General features: G+C 41.0%; 1 protein-coding gene across 3 annotated transcripts in view; it reads right to left on the bottom strand.

Moving 5' to 3' along the window:
- LOC122927654 (myocardial zonula adherens protein) overlaps nt 1–15,090 on the bottom strand; it is a 124,669-nt gene that overhangs the window by 9,807 nt on the left and 99,772 nt on the right. For all 3 annotated transcript variants that reach the window (XM_044279700.1, XM_044279699.1, XM_044279701.1), the window contains 5 exons: nt 12,992–13,117; nt 11,935–12,063; nt 11,709–11,803; nt 8,986–9,091; nt 7,628–7,711 (listed from right to left, as the gene is read on the bottom strand). In XM_044279700.1, coding sequence (XP_044135635.1) covers nt 7,628–7,711; nt 8,986–9,091; nt 11,709–11,803; nt 11,935–12,063; nt 12,992–13,117 — 540 coding nt within the window. The remainder of the gene's footprint in view (nt 1–7,627; nt 7,712–8,985; nt 9,092–11,708; nt 11,804–11,934; nt 12,064–12,991; nt 13,118–15,090) is intronic.

Here is a 15,090-nt window from a genome sequence, read left to right as displayed (position 1 = left end):
GCCCAAAATGGGTGTTTTTTTAATAACAGAATAGAACAACAGTATCTAAAGGGTGTATGTATAGGATGTGTACTTTATTGTTATTAAGCTACCTCTGGAATTGAACTTCGATCCGCCTATTTGACACCTCTTCTGCCTGCTCCCTGTACCTTGACGCTACCTCTCGGATTTTGACCTCGGCTTGTTCACGGATTTGTCTTTGCCTCTTTCCTTGTTCTGACCTGACCTCCTGGACTGACCTCGGCTAGTTGACCCGCCTCGCCTTCCGTTTTTGTTCTACCTCTTGTCTGCTTATTGTTACTTTTCAGTGGCTGTCCTCTTTCCTGCTGTCTCTTTCTCTCTGCTTGCACTTAGTAGGTTAGGGACTGTTGCCCAGTTGCGCTCTGTCACCTAGGGCGGGTGGTGCAAGTAGGCAGGACAGAGGACCGGGTGGCAGCTCAGGAGGTGCACCTCCGCTCTATCTTGATTACCGTGACTCTACCCGTGACAGTGTATCTCACAATAACAGATGCATCAAAGGCTGCAAAATTAAGATTTTTGCCCTAAATAGGTGTTTTTTTTTAAAGCAAAATAGAACAACAGTATCTAAAGGGTGTATCTCACAATTACAGATGCAGCAAAGGCTGCAAAAAAAATGTTTTGCCCAAAATATATATATTTTTTTATAGCAGAATAGCACAGCAGCGTCTAAAGCGTCTATCTCGCACGTACAGATGCAGACAAGGCCACAAATTAAGTATTTTGCCCAAAAAGGGTGTTTTTTGAATAACAGAATATGACAGCAGTATATAAGGTTTGAATTTCACATGTACAGATGCAGACAAGGCCGCTCATTAAGTATCTTGCCCCAAATGGGTGTTTTTTTTATACCAGAATAGCACAGCAGTATCTAAAGCATGTATCTCACACCGACAGATACAGACAAGGCCGCAAAAAAGTATTTTGCCCAAAATGGGTGTTTTTTTGAATAACAGAATATGACAGCAGTATATAACGCTCGAATTTCACACGTACAGATGCAGCAAGGGCTGTAAAATTTAGTATTTTGCCCAAAAAGGGTATTTTTTAAAACCCAGAAAATTATAGCTGTATTTCTAGCTTAAATTGCACACTGACTAATGCGGCAGAGGCCCAAGATGGAGGGTATTGCCAAAAATGGGTGTTTTTTAAAACCCAGATTATTATTGCAGTATTTTAAGCTTGGATTTGAATGTCACAAAAGCACATATGCTGTGATGGTGCACTGAGCTCGGGGCAGGGTAAATAGATTGTGCACTGCACCCACAAAACTAAATCTAGGTAGATCGCTGAGTAACAAGCACTTCTGATTAAAGATTCTTTCCTATTCTCTCCCTCACAGCAGAAGCATCCTCTCCCTACACTAGTAACAGCAGAGTGACGTGCAGCGCTACGTGACTCCAGCTTATATAGAGGCTGGGCCACATGCTGCACTGGCCAATCACAGCCATGCCATTAGTAGGCATGGCTGTGATGGCTTCTAAGGGCATAGAGTTAAAGGGGTTGTCCAGGTTCAGAGCTGAACCTGGACATCCCTCCATTTTCACCCCGGCAGCCCCCCTGACATGAGCATCGGAGCAGTTCATGCTCCGATGCTCTCCTTTGCCCTGCGCTAAATCGCGCAGGGCAAAGGCATTTTTCTGAGTTCCGGTGACATACCGGGCTCTCTATGGGGCTGACAGGCAGCCAGTAAAACGGCTAGGGCAGAGCTAAAGCCTGCCCCTCAGAGCCGGTGACGTCACCGAACACACTGCTGGGCGGAAGTTACCGCCCGGCAGTGTGTTATTGAAAACACAAGAGCCTGTGCCCTGTGCCTGTGCACGGGAGCGCATCGGAGCATGAGATGCTCCGATGCCAGGCTCAGGAGGGCTGCCGGGGTGAAAATAAGGGTATGTCCGGGTTCAGCTCTGAACCTGGACAACCCCTTTAAATGCTTGTTGATTGGCTGCTCTGCAGCCTTTCAAAAAGCGCCATAAAATAGCCGAACACCGAACCCGAACTTTTACTGAAATGTTCGGGTCCGGGGTCAAAAAATCCTAAAGTTCGGTACGAACCCAAATTTTTCAGTTTGGGTTCACTCAACCCTACTAACAATTGATTCAGAAAGTTATAGTAGGGACAAAAATGGAATGGCACAACATAGAATCATATGAAATCATGCTCCATAATTGTATGTTATTACATGGGGACTGCAAACAGTTACTAAAACAAACATGTCAGGAGAGCTGACAGTTTTCTTTTTTAATTTTGATGTGGCAACTCATGATGAGCCATAGTCACTATAAAATTCTTCCTTCTCTACAGTTACAAACACAATGGATTGTCAGGTAATGATGATGAGGTGACTAGGTTTTGTAACCTGCCACCCATGATTGCTTTACATTCTACCCTGTATTGTAATGCCATACAATGTCCAATTATTACAGGAGTTCTGCATCTTGCCACCACCCTATGCTGTAGTCATGTCAAGAACAACCAAAGCTGGGGCTCCAGTGCGGTTTATCTCATGCAAGGTCTTGTGATGCAGTCCTGCCACACACTGTACTAATAATGACACGCAATATTTGCATAACTTCACATGTGAGTTACATGCAGTTTTCACCAATTTAGGGGTTGAACCTAAGGATAAAGAATAATCGGTATTGCATTATCACGTAAAATTGCCTTCTCATAACATGCCATGCAAGTTAATATAACTCTAGGGGAAGGACTGTGTGCATTTTACGATTATAGCAATAGCTTGAGTGAGATACCGAGGTACTGAATAATACAGAACTCTTCAAAGTCATTTAATATCCTGCTGTGCAAAGCCTAATCAAGGTAAATGCATTCTTGAAAAGTTTTACTAATAAGTGAATTCTTGCAGCATTATGCTTGTCTACAACACAGGAACATCCACATTAAGTATGGAAATCAGATATATAGCCAGAAGACAGAATGCATGTCAGTGGAAAAGAACTACTGTCTCAGTATCTGCGTGCTGCTTAACCAGTATCACGTTCACAAATAAATATGTACAAATCCATCCATTTCACATGGATCCCAAATTCCTTGTATCCTCTTTAGCAGGGGTGGACTGGAAGCTTAAAGCGGAAAAAACCCTAAATGTGACCCCCATGTTTTAGGCATGTCCAAATTGACAGAAGGAGGGTCAACACAAATAGGCATGGCCAACAGAAGTAGGCAGGGGCTATAATACCATAGGGTTGCACAAAATGCTACCCTAGCAGAACCAAATACCACAGTGCAGCACAAAATACAGCCTCAGCAGAACCAAATAGTACCGTGCCACCAGTCAGGTGCATAGGTACTTGATGCTCCTAAATTAATTCTGAGAGCATCAGATCCTTATGTACCTGGTCGGCAGCCATGAGGAGGGCTCTGGAGGCCCTCTGGGCATTGGCCACCAGGAAGTTTCTTTATGGGGTCTATGGCCAGTCCACCCTGCTCTTTGGAGCCTGCAGTGATGATTCCTTTAGAGTAGTTTACTTCCTGCTATCTAGCTGTGGCCCTGGGCTGTCCTATGAGGACACAAAAGAGTTGGATCTCTATATCAGATGATTGCAGCACCAACTTCTTGTGTCTCCTAGTAATTAAATAACTTACATGTTTTATATGTGGGTTACTCATACTGATGTAAAGAACTGATAATCACCTCACCAATCCCCTGCCACTCCTGTTCCCATGCCTTATGGGATCTGCTGGTCTCTACTTTCTGGTCACATCTCAACACACAGGAAATGCCCGAACAGCCAATCACTGGCCACAACCGTGTGCCACCCCAGTCAGTGATTGGCTGAGCAGGCATTTCTTGGCATTTCTTATGTGGCAAAGTAAGACCTGGAAGTAGAGACCAGTGGGGACCCAGCAAGCATTACAATTGAACGGCCGAGGATCTGTGAGTCTTGTTTATTAATGCACTGTAGACCCTTTTTGAAAAAATGTTCATGGCTGAAAAGGTCCTTTTAAAGAGCACCTAGTTAATATAGAGCAGGTTGTATTTAACGTATTCAACGTATAACCATGAACTTAAAAGAAGGAGCAACTTTGCAAATAGCCTTGATTAAAACCATCCTACTATGTGCTTATACAGCTCCTATGAAAACCTATGTGTCTCAATGGTTACAAACAAACCATGTGTTATTCTGACTTCAAAGTCATACTTCTTTTGTCCCTTCTTGATGACAAAGGTGATCATGGCCCTCAACATTCATTTCAGTTGATGTATAAAGAATGTATAGATATGGAGTATGAATTTACACATGCCCCTCCTTTATCTACGTATGCAGTACACGTACTGTACCAGTAATCACAAGAAGAAGCTCTTTAAGCCAGTAAAACCTTCCTAGCTTTCTATTAATTAATTAGCTTAATTCATCATAATCATTTAAGGAAATCATGCACCACAAAGATCTTTGGAGATTAACTGCCATCCTTGTACATGAGAGTTTTTTCACAAGACTCCAGCAGAAGACTACCCCATGTGGAACTGATTTTGAAGACTCAATGGTCTATTTCCTATGGGTCATGGTTATAACTAACAGGATAGCAGTCCCAGCTAAGGAGGCCCAAGTGCATGGGCCTCTACAATAAGAATAGGGGGAATGAAATGGAGGAGGGTAGTATACATTGGAATGCAGAGCATTGAAAGGGCAAGAAGGGGAATTAATTATAATCTTTCCCTTTCTTTAACACTCTCAGTGATAATAGTTATTGTAGAGTGGGCTTCTTTACTTGCTTTGCTATGGGCTCCATGATTACATGTTACAATAAACCAAAGTTTGATACTGACTGCGGACGAGGGGACTGGGGACAGGAGACAGAGAACTTAGTTGTTTTATGAATATATTCTTTTCTGTATGGAAATGCATGTGTACATTATAATAGTTATTATCATCTTCTGTATCACTCTACAATAATTTCACTAACACCTAAACATTTTTAAATATTGAACTAGTGTAAACACTTTACATTTGGCTTAGAAAAACTAGAAGAGCATTGTCAATAGAATAAGATTTATTGCCTTGTTAGCGGGAGGCAGTAGGAATGCAGTGATTAATTAGATACCTTAGGACATGTCTGATCAGCTGAGATCAGGGGCTGAATTTTTAATGTAAGTCAATTACAAAGTTAAAGCAATATTAGTGATCAGTTAAGGGGAATCTGTCACCTACTTTCACTCTCTTCAGCCAATGCAATGTAGCTGTGTCTACCATCATTAAAACTATATCTTTGTCAGGGTTATCCATCTTTCTGAAAACCAGAAAATTCTAATTAGGCTCAAAGTCCCCAGCTAGGCATGGACAACGGTTCAAGGAGCCCAAGCCCAGCTCTCCCAAGTGCCCAAGTCCACCTCTTCACTAATTTCCAGGACCTCCCTACCTTCAAGTCTGCCCCCTGTGTCAGGAGAAATAAGATTTTGGCAAGTTAAATTTTAGCTGCCCTATCTTTTAGTTCTCAGAAAAATAGGTTGCTGCCAGAGTCATCTGGCGGCAGCCTCATCTCTCAGAAGTGGCAGCTGTTGTCTGAAAGGGCAGCTGACAGCTATCTTATATGTATGGATAGCTTTAGCCATGACTGAACATGGGTATGTTTAAGCTGGGAGGGCTGGCTACATTTGGTGAGATCTGCTGACAAGCGGGTATCTGTGGTGGTCAGACCCATAAGATGTGTAGCAGGTGGTAGTCAAATAATCAGGATCTATTAATGAATCCCTGAATATTATACGCAAGTTCATTACTGTAGTTAAAGAAGACCTTTCACCACTCGCTACTGTGCTATTAGCATGAAAAACTCAATACATATATTCATTCTACTAGCTTAAAGAGGACCTTTCACCACTCCTGGCATGTCTGCTTTAATAGCTTCACGCATTCCCTATGTAACAACAATCCTGGAGCATCTATTCTTATGGCTCTATGTTGTGCCGTTCCTTTATTATTTCTACTAGAAGTTATGTATGAATTGCTAGCAGTCTGCAGTAAGGGTACAGAGGGGAGGTAAACTCTTCAGATTACCCCACAGATTTTCATTCGGATTCAGGTCTGGGCTCTGGCTGGGCCATTCCAAAACTTTAATCTTCTTCTGGTGAAGCCATTCCTTTGTTGATTTGGATGTATGCTTTGGGTCGTTGTCATGCTGAAAGATGAAGTTCCTCTTCATGTTTAGCTTTCTAGAAGAAGCCTGAAGGTTTTGTGCCAATATTGACTGGTATTTAGAACCGTTTATAATTACCTCTAGCTTAACTAAGGCCCCAGGTCTAGCTGAAGAAAAACAGTCCCAAAACATGATGCTGCCATCACCATGCTTCACTGTGGATATGGTGTTCTTTTGGTGATGCGCAGTGTTGTTTTTGTGTCAAACATATCTTTTGGAATTATGGCCCAAAAGTTCAAGCTTGGTTTCAACAGACCATAACACCTTTTCCCACATGCTTTTGGGAGCCTGACTTGGATGTTTTTCTTCGTAAGAAAAGGCTTTCGTCTTGCCACTCTACCCCATAGCCCAGACATATGAAGAATACGGGAGATTGTTGTCACATGTACCACACAGCCAGTACTTTCCAGATATTTCTGCAGCTCCTTTAATGTTTCTGTAGGCCTCTTGGTAGCCTCCCAGGCCAGTTTTCTTCTCATCTTTTCAACAATTTTGGAGGGACGTCCAGTTGTTGGTAATGTCACTGTTGTGTCATATTTTCTCCACTTGATGATGACTGTCTTCACTGTGTTCCATGGTATATCTAATGCCTCGGAAATTCTTTTGTACCCTCCTCCTGACTGATATCTTTCATCAATTAGATCCTTCTGATGCTTTGGAAGCTCTCTGTGGACCATGGCTTTTGCTGTGGGATGCGACTAAGAAAATTTCAGGAAAGACTAACTAGAGCAACTAAACTTTATTTGGGGTTAATCAGAGGCACTTTAAATGATGGCAGGTGTATGCTGACTCCTATTTAGCATGATTTTGAATGTGATTGCCTAATTCTGCTACATCCCACGTTTTCTTCCCTCTACCTAAAAGATTTCAGTTTGTTTTTCAATTGAGTGGTACAATTTATTGGTCACATTAAATGTGATAAAAGTTCTGAAATGATTTATCTTTGTCTCATTTTTTTACAGCACAGAAACCTGACATTTTAACAGGGGTGTGTAGACTTTTTATATCCGCTGTATGTATTTAGTTTTTCATGCTAATAGCACAGTAGGAATGAAATATAATTTGATATATTTCATTCCTACTGAACCAGTTAATCTGAACCAGGCATGTGCTCATGGAAGTTGTCGTTTCCTTTCACCTCACTTCTCTTGGCAGGTCATCCAACAGGGATTACTGAGCAGTGAATACAGGAGGAAATATGTTGAAGAATAACATACATTTTTAAGTCTGTGGTTATGCTAGTTCACCCGGCTGCCCAGACACTGTGTGACTGACTTTTTGCCTAACCGGGAGAGTCACCTGTGCCCGGATGATGCCGTCCATCCTTTAACATGAGTGTAAATTAGAATAAAATGAACAGTTGACTGTACCACCAATGAATATGTCTGACCTATTATGATGACCTGTTAAATCGATGTTAATGTAATGGTACAAATAACAGCTCTATCCTTACCTCTCCTTCCAGCATTGCTATTCTTTCTAGAAGCTGTTGGATAAGTAAATCCTTGTAGTGGACCTTTTTCTTTAAAAGCTCAATCTAAAATGAAAAAGAACAAAGATGAGAATTAATTTTAACATCTGATAGTTAATATTAAACTCCTTCTTATGCTGGAGTAAGAATTTGTTTCTGATATTATCTTACTCACTGCAAGAAAAATGGACTTCAAAATCCAACATTTTATTGAAAGTTGCACTATATGTATTATATATAGTATATATTTACTTCAATTTAATTTGATGCAGAGTAAAACTGGTCTTAATTTGAGTGATGTATGCACCGAGCGGGATATATAGGGACATTGAGGGTCAATGGGGTTGATGTTAGGAGCAGTGTTTAGAGACAGAAACCTACCCATCTACATTCCTATGCATGACCATTCCAGAAGGGTTGCATGCCAACCAACCAAGCCCCAACTAGTCAATCTATCAGTGAGTTTGGACTCCAAGCCAATTAGGCCCCTGACTCGGCATGCAAACCCAGAGGCAGACAAGGGCTTTAAATCAGACAGTGACTGCTTGTCAGGGACTGTGATTTTAGTTTCCCTGACGTCTGTTTGTTTTGTTTGCTCAGAATAATGCAACATTTCAGTTGGACCTTCCTGTGTATTAATTTTGGGTTGTTTAAGGATTTACCCCTTGTCTACTGATTAGGTTTCTGCTGGTAATAAACTAGGGATACCCATAGATCTACTAAGTAGAGTAGTGAAGGAGGATAGGTAGCAGATTTAGTTTGTTGGCAGCAGTCCCCAAAGTGACCCTGTATCTCTTTCTCACCGCTGTGTTCTTACATAGATACATGGAAAGATTCACGGAGAGTTAGTTAATCTCAGCTGTGGTCTGGTTGTTCATCTTTGGTTATCTGCATCCATCTGCTTCATTACCTGACCGTAATCATCTGTCTGCTTCATTACCTGAGTGAAAACTCCTTCATCTATGTGTTCCTTCATCATTAATTTACCATCATTATTCGGTTCCTGTCATATATCAGTCTCTTTATATTTATTGCCTGCAAGTGTTGATATGTGCTTCATATTATTCTTGCGACTGTCCAGTTGTTATATAATTCATCCCTCCTGAATACCAGGAGACACTGTTAGTATCTGGGACAGGCAACTGCTATAGGTGGTTCTGTGGTCAACAACCAACTACAGTACTAAAACTATCTAGTGCACAACCACATTTTTTATGGGATACCCTTTCTTTTGGAGCAGAACGCTTTGTTAATATAGGAGACCACCAAATGAATGTCACAGATGCCAAAAATATTCTTCAAAATTTTCCAAGCAATTCTTATATCTAGGTTTCCCTCACCTCTTCAATCATATGTTTTACTTTCTTTTGTTGGCAGTGAACCATGTCATCTAGGTGTTTAATACGCTCCCGTAAACTGGTTGCAGCTTCCTCTAAATTTTGAGTCCTAAGGAAACAAAATGATTAAATAAGTGGTAACATGAATTTTTCTAATTTGGTTAATTCCATATTTTCCTCTCTACATATTTTTTGCTACTGTTTTTAGGGCCTTTGATAAGGACAAAGTAAAGTGAGAAACTGGTGCAAGTAAATCCGGTGGGCCGCGATAGACTAAAAAAGAAGCTGAAAAAGTTGCCAATTATGGTGCACAGACTCACAAAAGTGGAATAAAGACATTGATAAATGCCCCTCAATGGACTGTATTACACATCTAAATACAAGTCTATGGAGAGGATAGGGAGAGGAGTGAGTAGGAGCAGAGCGAGAGACACACAGACAAAGACTGCTGCAGTTAAATAGGTTAAAGTTTTTATCTTAGCCCAAGTGCTTTTTTTACAACCATATCAGTACAAGTCAGTACTTCTCTGTAATGTCTTCCATGATTCTGGGGCTGCTACTAAGTGAGTAAGAGAAGGTTTGGAAACATATTCTTCCCTGCTTTCAGTGCACATTGGACGGCAACTAGGTCTCTACCCACCATCTCTGGGAGAACTGCAAACTAGACATTTAGCATGCACAAACTGCTTAAAAAATGCCAGATACAAATGAATACAATGGCCAGTAATAGAGTTATTTCTCATGTACATACACTGTGCTATTTATTATAGTTGAAAGGTTAGGTACACTTTAAGTGCAGCCCCAATAGTAAGTGTCCCCCAAAGTATTCCTTGAGGACACAATTAAAGTGATGGGTCTTCTCTTCCTAATTTGGCAATTTGCTATTATATAAGTACATTTGCAAAGATAATTTAAAGCCCTGAAGCAAGATGCAGTGGTCAACACAATGGGGCAGGTTTATTAATCTTGTTTAAATTGTAGACAGTGTAAACTTAAGGCCCTATTACACCAATAGATAATTGCTAAGGAGCATTCATATGAATGTTTGTTAGCGTTCATCTGGCAGTGTAATACTGCCGCCGATTACCTAATTAATAAGCAAATGGAGAATGCGCCAAATTCATGCCAAGGCACAGGCCTCAGGCATCCGCCAGCAGGCCAGGTGTCAGACTGAAATCTATGGCAGCCTCCCAGCTGTCGTAAATTTCTGTATTTTCACACCAGAAAACTGACAGTATCTCAAAGGGGTTACTATTCAGTCAAGTCATATTATTATGACCACCTGCCAATTTCCAGAGTAACCGCTGTGTGCAGCACAGACAACAGCTAGATGGTTGGGAGTGACTCAATAAGGTCCTGGTAGGTTGTCACAGGTCTCTGGAGCCATGATGGCTGCAGTGCATCCCACAGCTGCTGGAGGGTACGTGGGGGAGGATCTGTAGAGCGAACATGATGATCAAGGTGGTCCAACAGATGCTCAATTGGGTTTAAGTCTGGGGAGTCACTCAATAAGATCCTGGTAGGTTGTCACAGGTATCTGGAGCCATGCTGACTGCAGTGCATCCTACATTTGCTGGAGGGTGCATGGGGGAGGATCCATAGAGTGAACATGACGATTGAGTTGCCCAATTGCGTTCAAGTCTGGAGAATTAGGGGTCCGGGGTAGTACTTGTAAGTATTGGTCACGCTCTTCCAACCAATGTCAGACATTTCTAGCCATGTGATACATTGTCTTGCTAAAAGATCCTATCTATACCAGGGAAGACAATCAGCATGTTTGGTTGTATGTGATCAAGGATGGATTCATACACAAATCAGTTGAGAATTCCTTCCACATGGATGAGTGGGCCCAGACAATGCCACAAAAACATTTATTCCCTAGACCATAACACTGCCACTACCAGATGTGTTCTACCAGCAATAGTTGCAGGATGTTTGTTCTATGTTGTTTCTCACCAACATCCATCTGTTCGATGAAGCAGAAAATGTGACTCATCGGAGAAGGCAACCCTTTGCCAATCAGCGGAAGTGCAGATCCAATACTGAAGCCTTTTCTACAGATGTAACTTTGTTACCAGAGGTGCAGTGACCATCTGTCTGCTTCGGAGCCCCATACACAGTAGGGTTCACAGAGCTGTTGTTTCAGACACACATCTGGTAGTCCTCTGGTTCACTTTGGCAATGAGCTGCTCCACTGTAGCATGTCGGTCTACCCTCATGAACCTTCATAGCTAACAGTCACCTCTCACATCAATGGCATATGGTGCTCTGCAGTTTCCACATCGCTTCTTCGCAATGGTGCCATCTGTCTACTCCCGGTACACTTTTATCACAGCAGCACATGAACAGTTCACAAACTGTTTATTTTCAGAAATACTGCCACCCTTGGCCTGAAAACCAAGAATCAAACATTTTTGCAACTCTGATTAATTGGCCCTGTTACCTATGACAGCAACGAGGGATATGTGTGCAGACAGCCTATCACACACCTTATATACCCACTAAGCCCGCTTAACACACGTGACTTCCTTCATGAGCTTTATGCTGCTGACATTGAAGGTAGGAAGTGGTCATAATAATGTGACTTGAATGTGTATAATGTTATGGTTGTGTTTTAACTAGTTTCCTCTGCACACATAAGGTGAGAATTACAACAGGTAGATGCACCACAATGCTGACTGCTGGATAGAATATGAACCAGTTATAATTGATTGATAAGTATTTACCTAGCCCGTTCTGACGCTGTTATCTCCATCTTTTGATCAAGTCTGTAAATACGTTCCTCGTGTCTTGTTAGCTGTACCTGAAGTTGTTCCCGTTCCTACAAAGAACATTTATGTTTATATATCTACAGACATATAGACAGTGGCATGGTAGAAAGTGCCACAATAACAAAGACTACAGGCATGAAGGAGACCATGGAAAAAAGATTTAGAATATCAGTGCTGGTACCTGATGCATTCTCTGAACTAGTTTGTCTAGTTCTACAATTTTTAAATCTCGTTCTTCTATTTTTGCTTCTGCAATTGTAACTTTCTCACTGGCATCTTCAATAGCTTTGATGTACTGTTTAGCCTGGGCCTGAAAAACAGATACTATAATGAATAATTTTAATGGATAAAAGTAGCTGAGCGGGGGATAGTTACATGCAATCAGCAGTTACCGTAACTGTGTCTAACTATCTTTATTCTCTATATTAAGTTTATATAGTGATCTCTTAGGCCTCTTTCACATGAGCCTATTTTTCATCTGTATTAACTCCATATTTTAGGTGCAATTTTTGCAGGTAAAACAACACAGAATACAATACTTTCATCCATTTTACTAGAGGAAAACCCTACTGAAGATTATGGAGAGTATTCAAAATATGTATGCATTTGTATATCATCCATGTGTCATTTGGTCTACATCTGTATGTCACTATTATTGTAATACTTCAAATGAGCTGTCTTATATCATTCATTTTCCTGGAAGACCGCTCATCAGTATTATGGATCTGTAATACAGATGCAGTATTGATGACATCCTCATGAAATACACTCTTGTGATACAGGCCTTACTGCAGTAAGAAACTATATTCACTTACTTGACTGTGTGACTTTAAGGAAGTGATAGGTATATACTTGTCTACATCCTGTATGGATGTACTTAAAGAGGATCTTTCACCACATCTGACATGTCTGTTTTAGTAAATAATTTTCTTGCAATTTTCTCCTAACCCTCATCTCTTCCTCAGTTATTCCTCCTGAATATTTACGAATATATTGACAACTTGGGTGTTACAATCCCCCCCCGTCAAAGACCTGAAATTGCAGGCACAACCCATGACCATATCTGATGCCGTTTCTGGAAGAAGGGATCCTTATTGTTTAATCCTGGACAAACCCTTTAAAAGACATTATTCACTCATATACATTTTTAATCTATAAATGACCAAACCCAGGGTATGGATAAACCAGATACCACATAACAGTTATGGATACATGAAATTTACTATTAAAACACATACAATCATGGCTTCTCTTTCTGTGGCGTATTTCTTCTCCTCCTCTTGTATTTTCTGCTCATACTGACTGTAAAGTTTTCGTGTCATCTCTCTCATGACTTCAGCATTAGCTTCTTGAGATGATTCTATCTGTTTTAGGAAGAATGTAAGCAAGGGTTAAACCTCATACCTGAGTCACCTGAGTACATATTCAAGATAAGGACAAGGACCATTGATCTGATAGCTGTCTTGTACTGGAATGTGCTCAATGTGGATAGGCTAAATGGAGAATAATATTTTATATATCACTGGGAGGAGTAACGGGACAAAGTCCAAGGCACACATAAGGTTAGATGAAGATTGAAGGTAATGTTACAGTGCGGATAACACATTAAATAAAAAAAAGTGGTGGAATTTATTTCAAAAGTGGACCTATATTCCGGCATAATTTACAGATATAACCGGTAACAATCTTTCATATCAGTAATCTGTGCCAGTGCAGTAACATAAGTAATATTACTTCTAATCAATTAAAGGATCAGATAAAAAATGTTTTGGAAGTGAATATCAGGTATTTATTTAAATGGGTTGTCCGGCCTACAAGCCGATCATCTGAATCACTGGAACCTGTGTCCAATAAAAATTAAAAAAAAGCACTCAATTGTCTATAGTCTTACCTTTTCTGCACCACAGCCCTGTTTCAGGTCCCCACCAGGCCAGAAATGACTTGGTCCTGTGGCTGCTGAGGCCAGTGTTTGGCTGCAGAAGTCACTGGACCAAGCCATTTCCTGTACTGGCAGGGACCTGAAGTGGCTGGGAATGGGGCCATGATGTGCGTAGGCGGGACTGTGGACAAGTGAGTGTTTTTTGTTTTGTTTTGTTTTCCTAATGTGGCAAAGGTTTTGGGCATTGGGTTGGTTGACTCCTGCGCCGGACAAGCTCTTTATAGCACTATCCTGTTATATGCAGTGTACAAAGTGTCACCAATTTCCTTAAAGAATAGTACTTTACAAAATATTAAAGTACTAAAGTAAAGTATTATATAATATTATATAATTAAACAATCTCAATAGAAAGTCTCTGAGCCCTTGTCGATTCCTTCTCCTGCAGAGATGAGAGACAACGCTCAGTGTGAGCACTTCTGTAGGCTCAATTTAGAGATCAATGGGGTCTCAGCACTTGGATCCTCACCTATAAAACCTTTGATAAGTCACTATGACATAACAAAAGTTGTTTTTAAAGTTCAGGAAAACTTTAAACGCCGTTCTAATTATCCATTCCAGGTATTTTCTACATTCATACCCTTGTGGCCTTTTGTTTAGTTTTTTTTGTATGTAAAGGTTACCATAAACATGAATGCTCAGTTTTGACTTAGGGTACTTTCACACTAACGGCAGAGGACTCCTGCATGCAGTACTTTTAGTCCGCCGCCTCTCGGCGTGCGCTGCCATGCTGCCGGCAGAACTCCGTCCCCGCCCCCATTATAGTCAATGGGGATGGAGTGGCAGTCCAGGGGCACACGTGAACTAGCAGTAGGACGGATCCGACAGGCTGTTCACCCGCCGGAACAGCCTGCTGGAGTCCCCTGCAGCTAGTGTGAAACTAGCCTAAAGTTGATGTTTATTTCAATAGGAAGATGGTCCAATGAGAACAAAGGATCAAACATATTGAAATCCATCTTCCTTGATCCCTGCTGTTTGTCATTAGGAGAGAGTTGGGAGGCTTCCATACACATTAGATGGCAGACGAGTTACAGTTGAAACCGGAAGTTTACATTACACAATGTATAAAAATACACATATGCATGTTTTTATCAATATCTGACGTGAAATTTGAATAAAATTTTCCTGTTTCTGGTCAATTAGGATTACTATCATTATTATTATTTGCCAAAATGAGAGAGAGAGAGAGAGAATGTTTTAAGGCATTTTTATTACTTTCTGCAAAGTCAAAAGCTTAAATACATTTCATTAATATTTGCTACCATTGCCCTTAAACTGTATGACTTGGGTCAAATGTTTTGGATATCCTTCCACAAGCTTCTCACAATAGTTGGTCGGAATTTGGGCCCATTCCTCCTGACAAAACTGGTGTAACTGAGCCATGTTTGTTGGTCGCCTTGC

This window comes from Bufo gargarizans, chromosome 2, assembly GCF_014858855.1.
Source record: "Bufo gargarizans isolate SCDJY-AF-19 chromosome 2, ASM1485885v1, whole genome shotgun sequence".
NCBI lineage: Eukaryota > Metazoa > Chordata > Amphibia > Anura > Bufonidae > Bufo > Bufo gargarizans.
The sequence above is the reverse complement of the archived record's forward strand: the minus strand, read 5'-3'. Positions and strand labels throughout refer to the sequence as shown.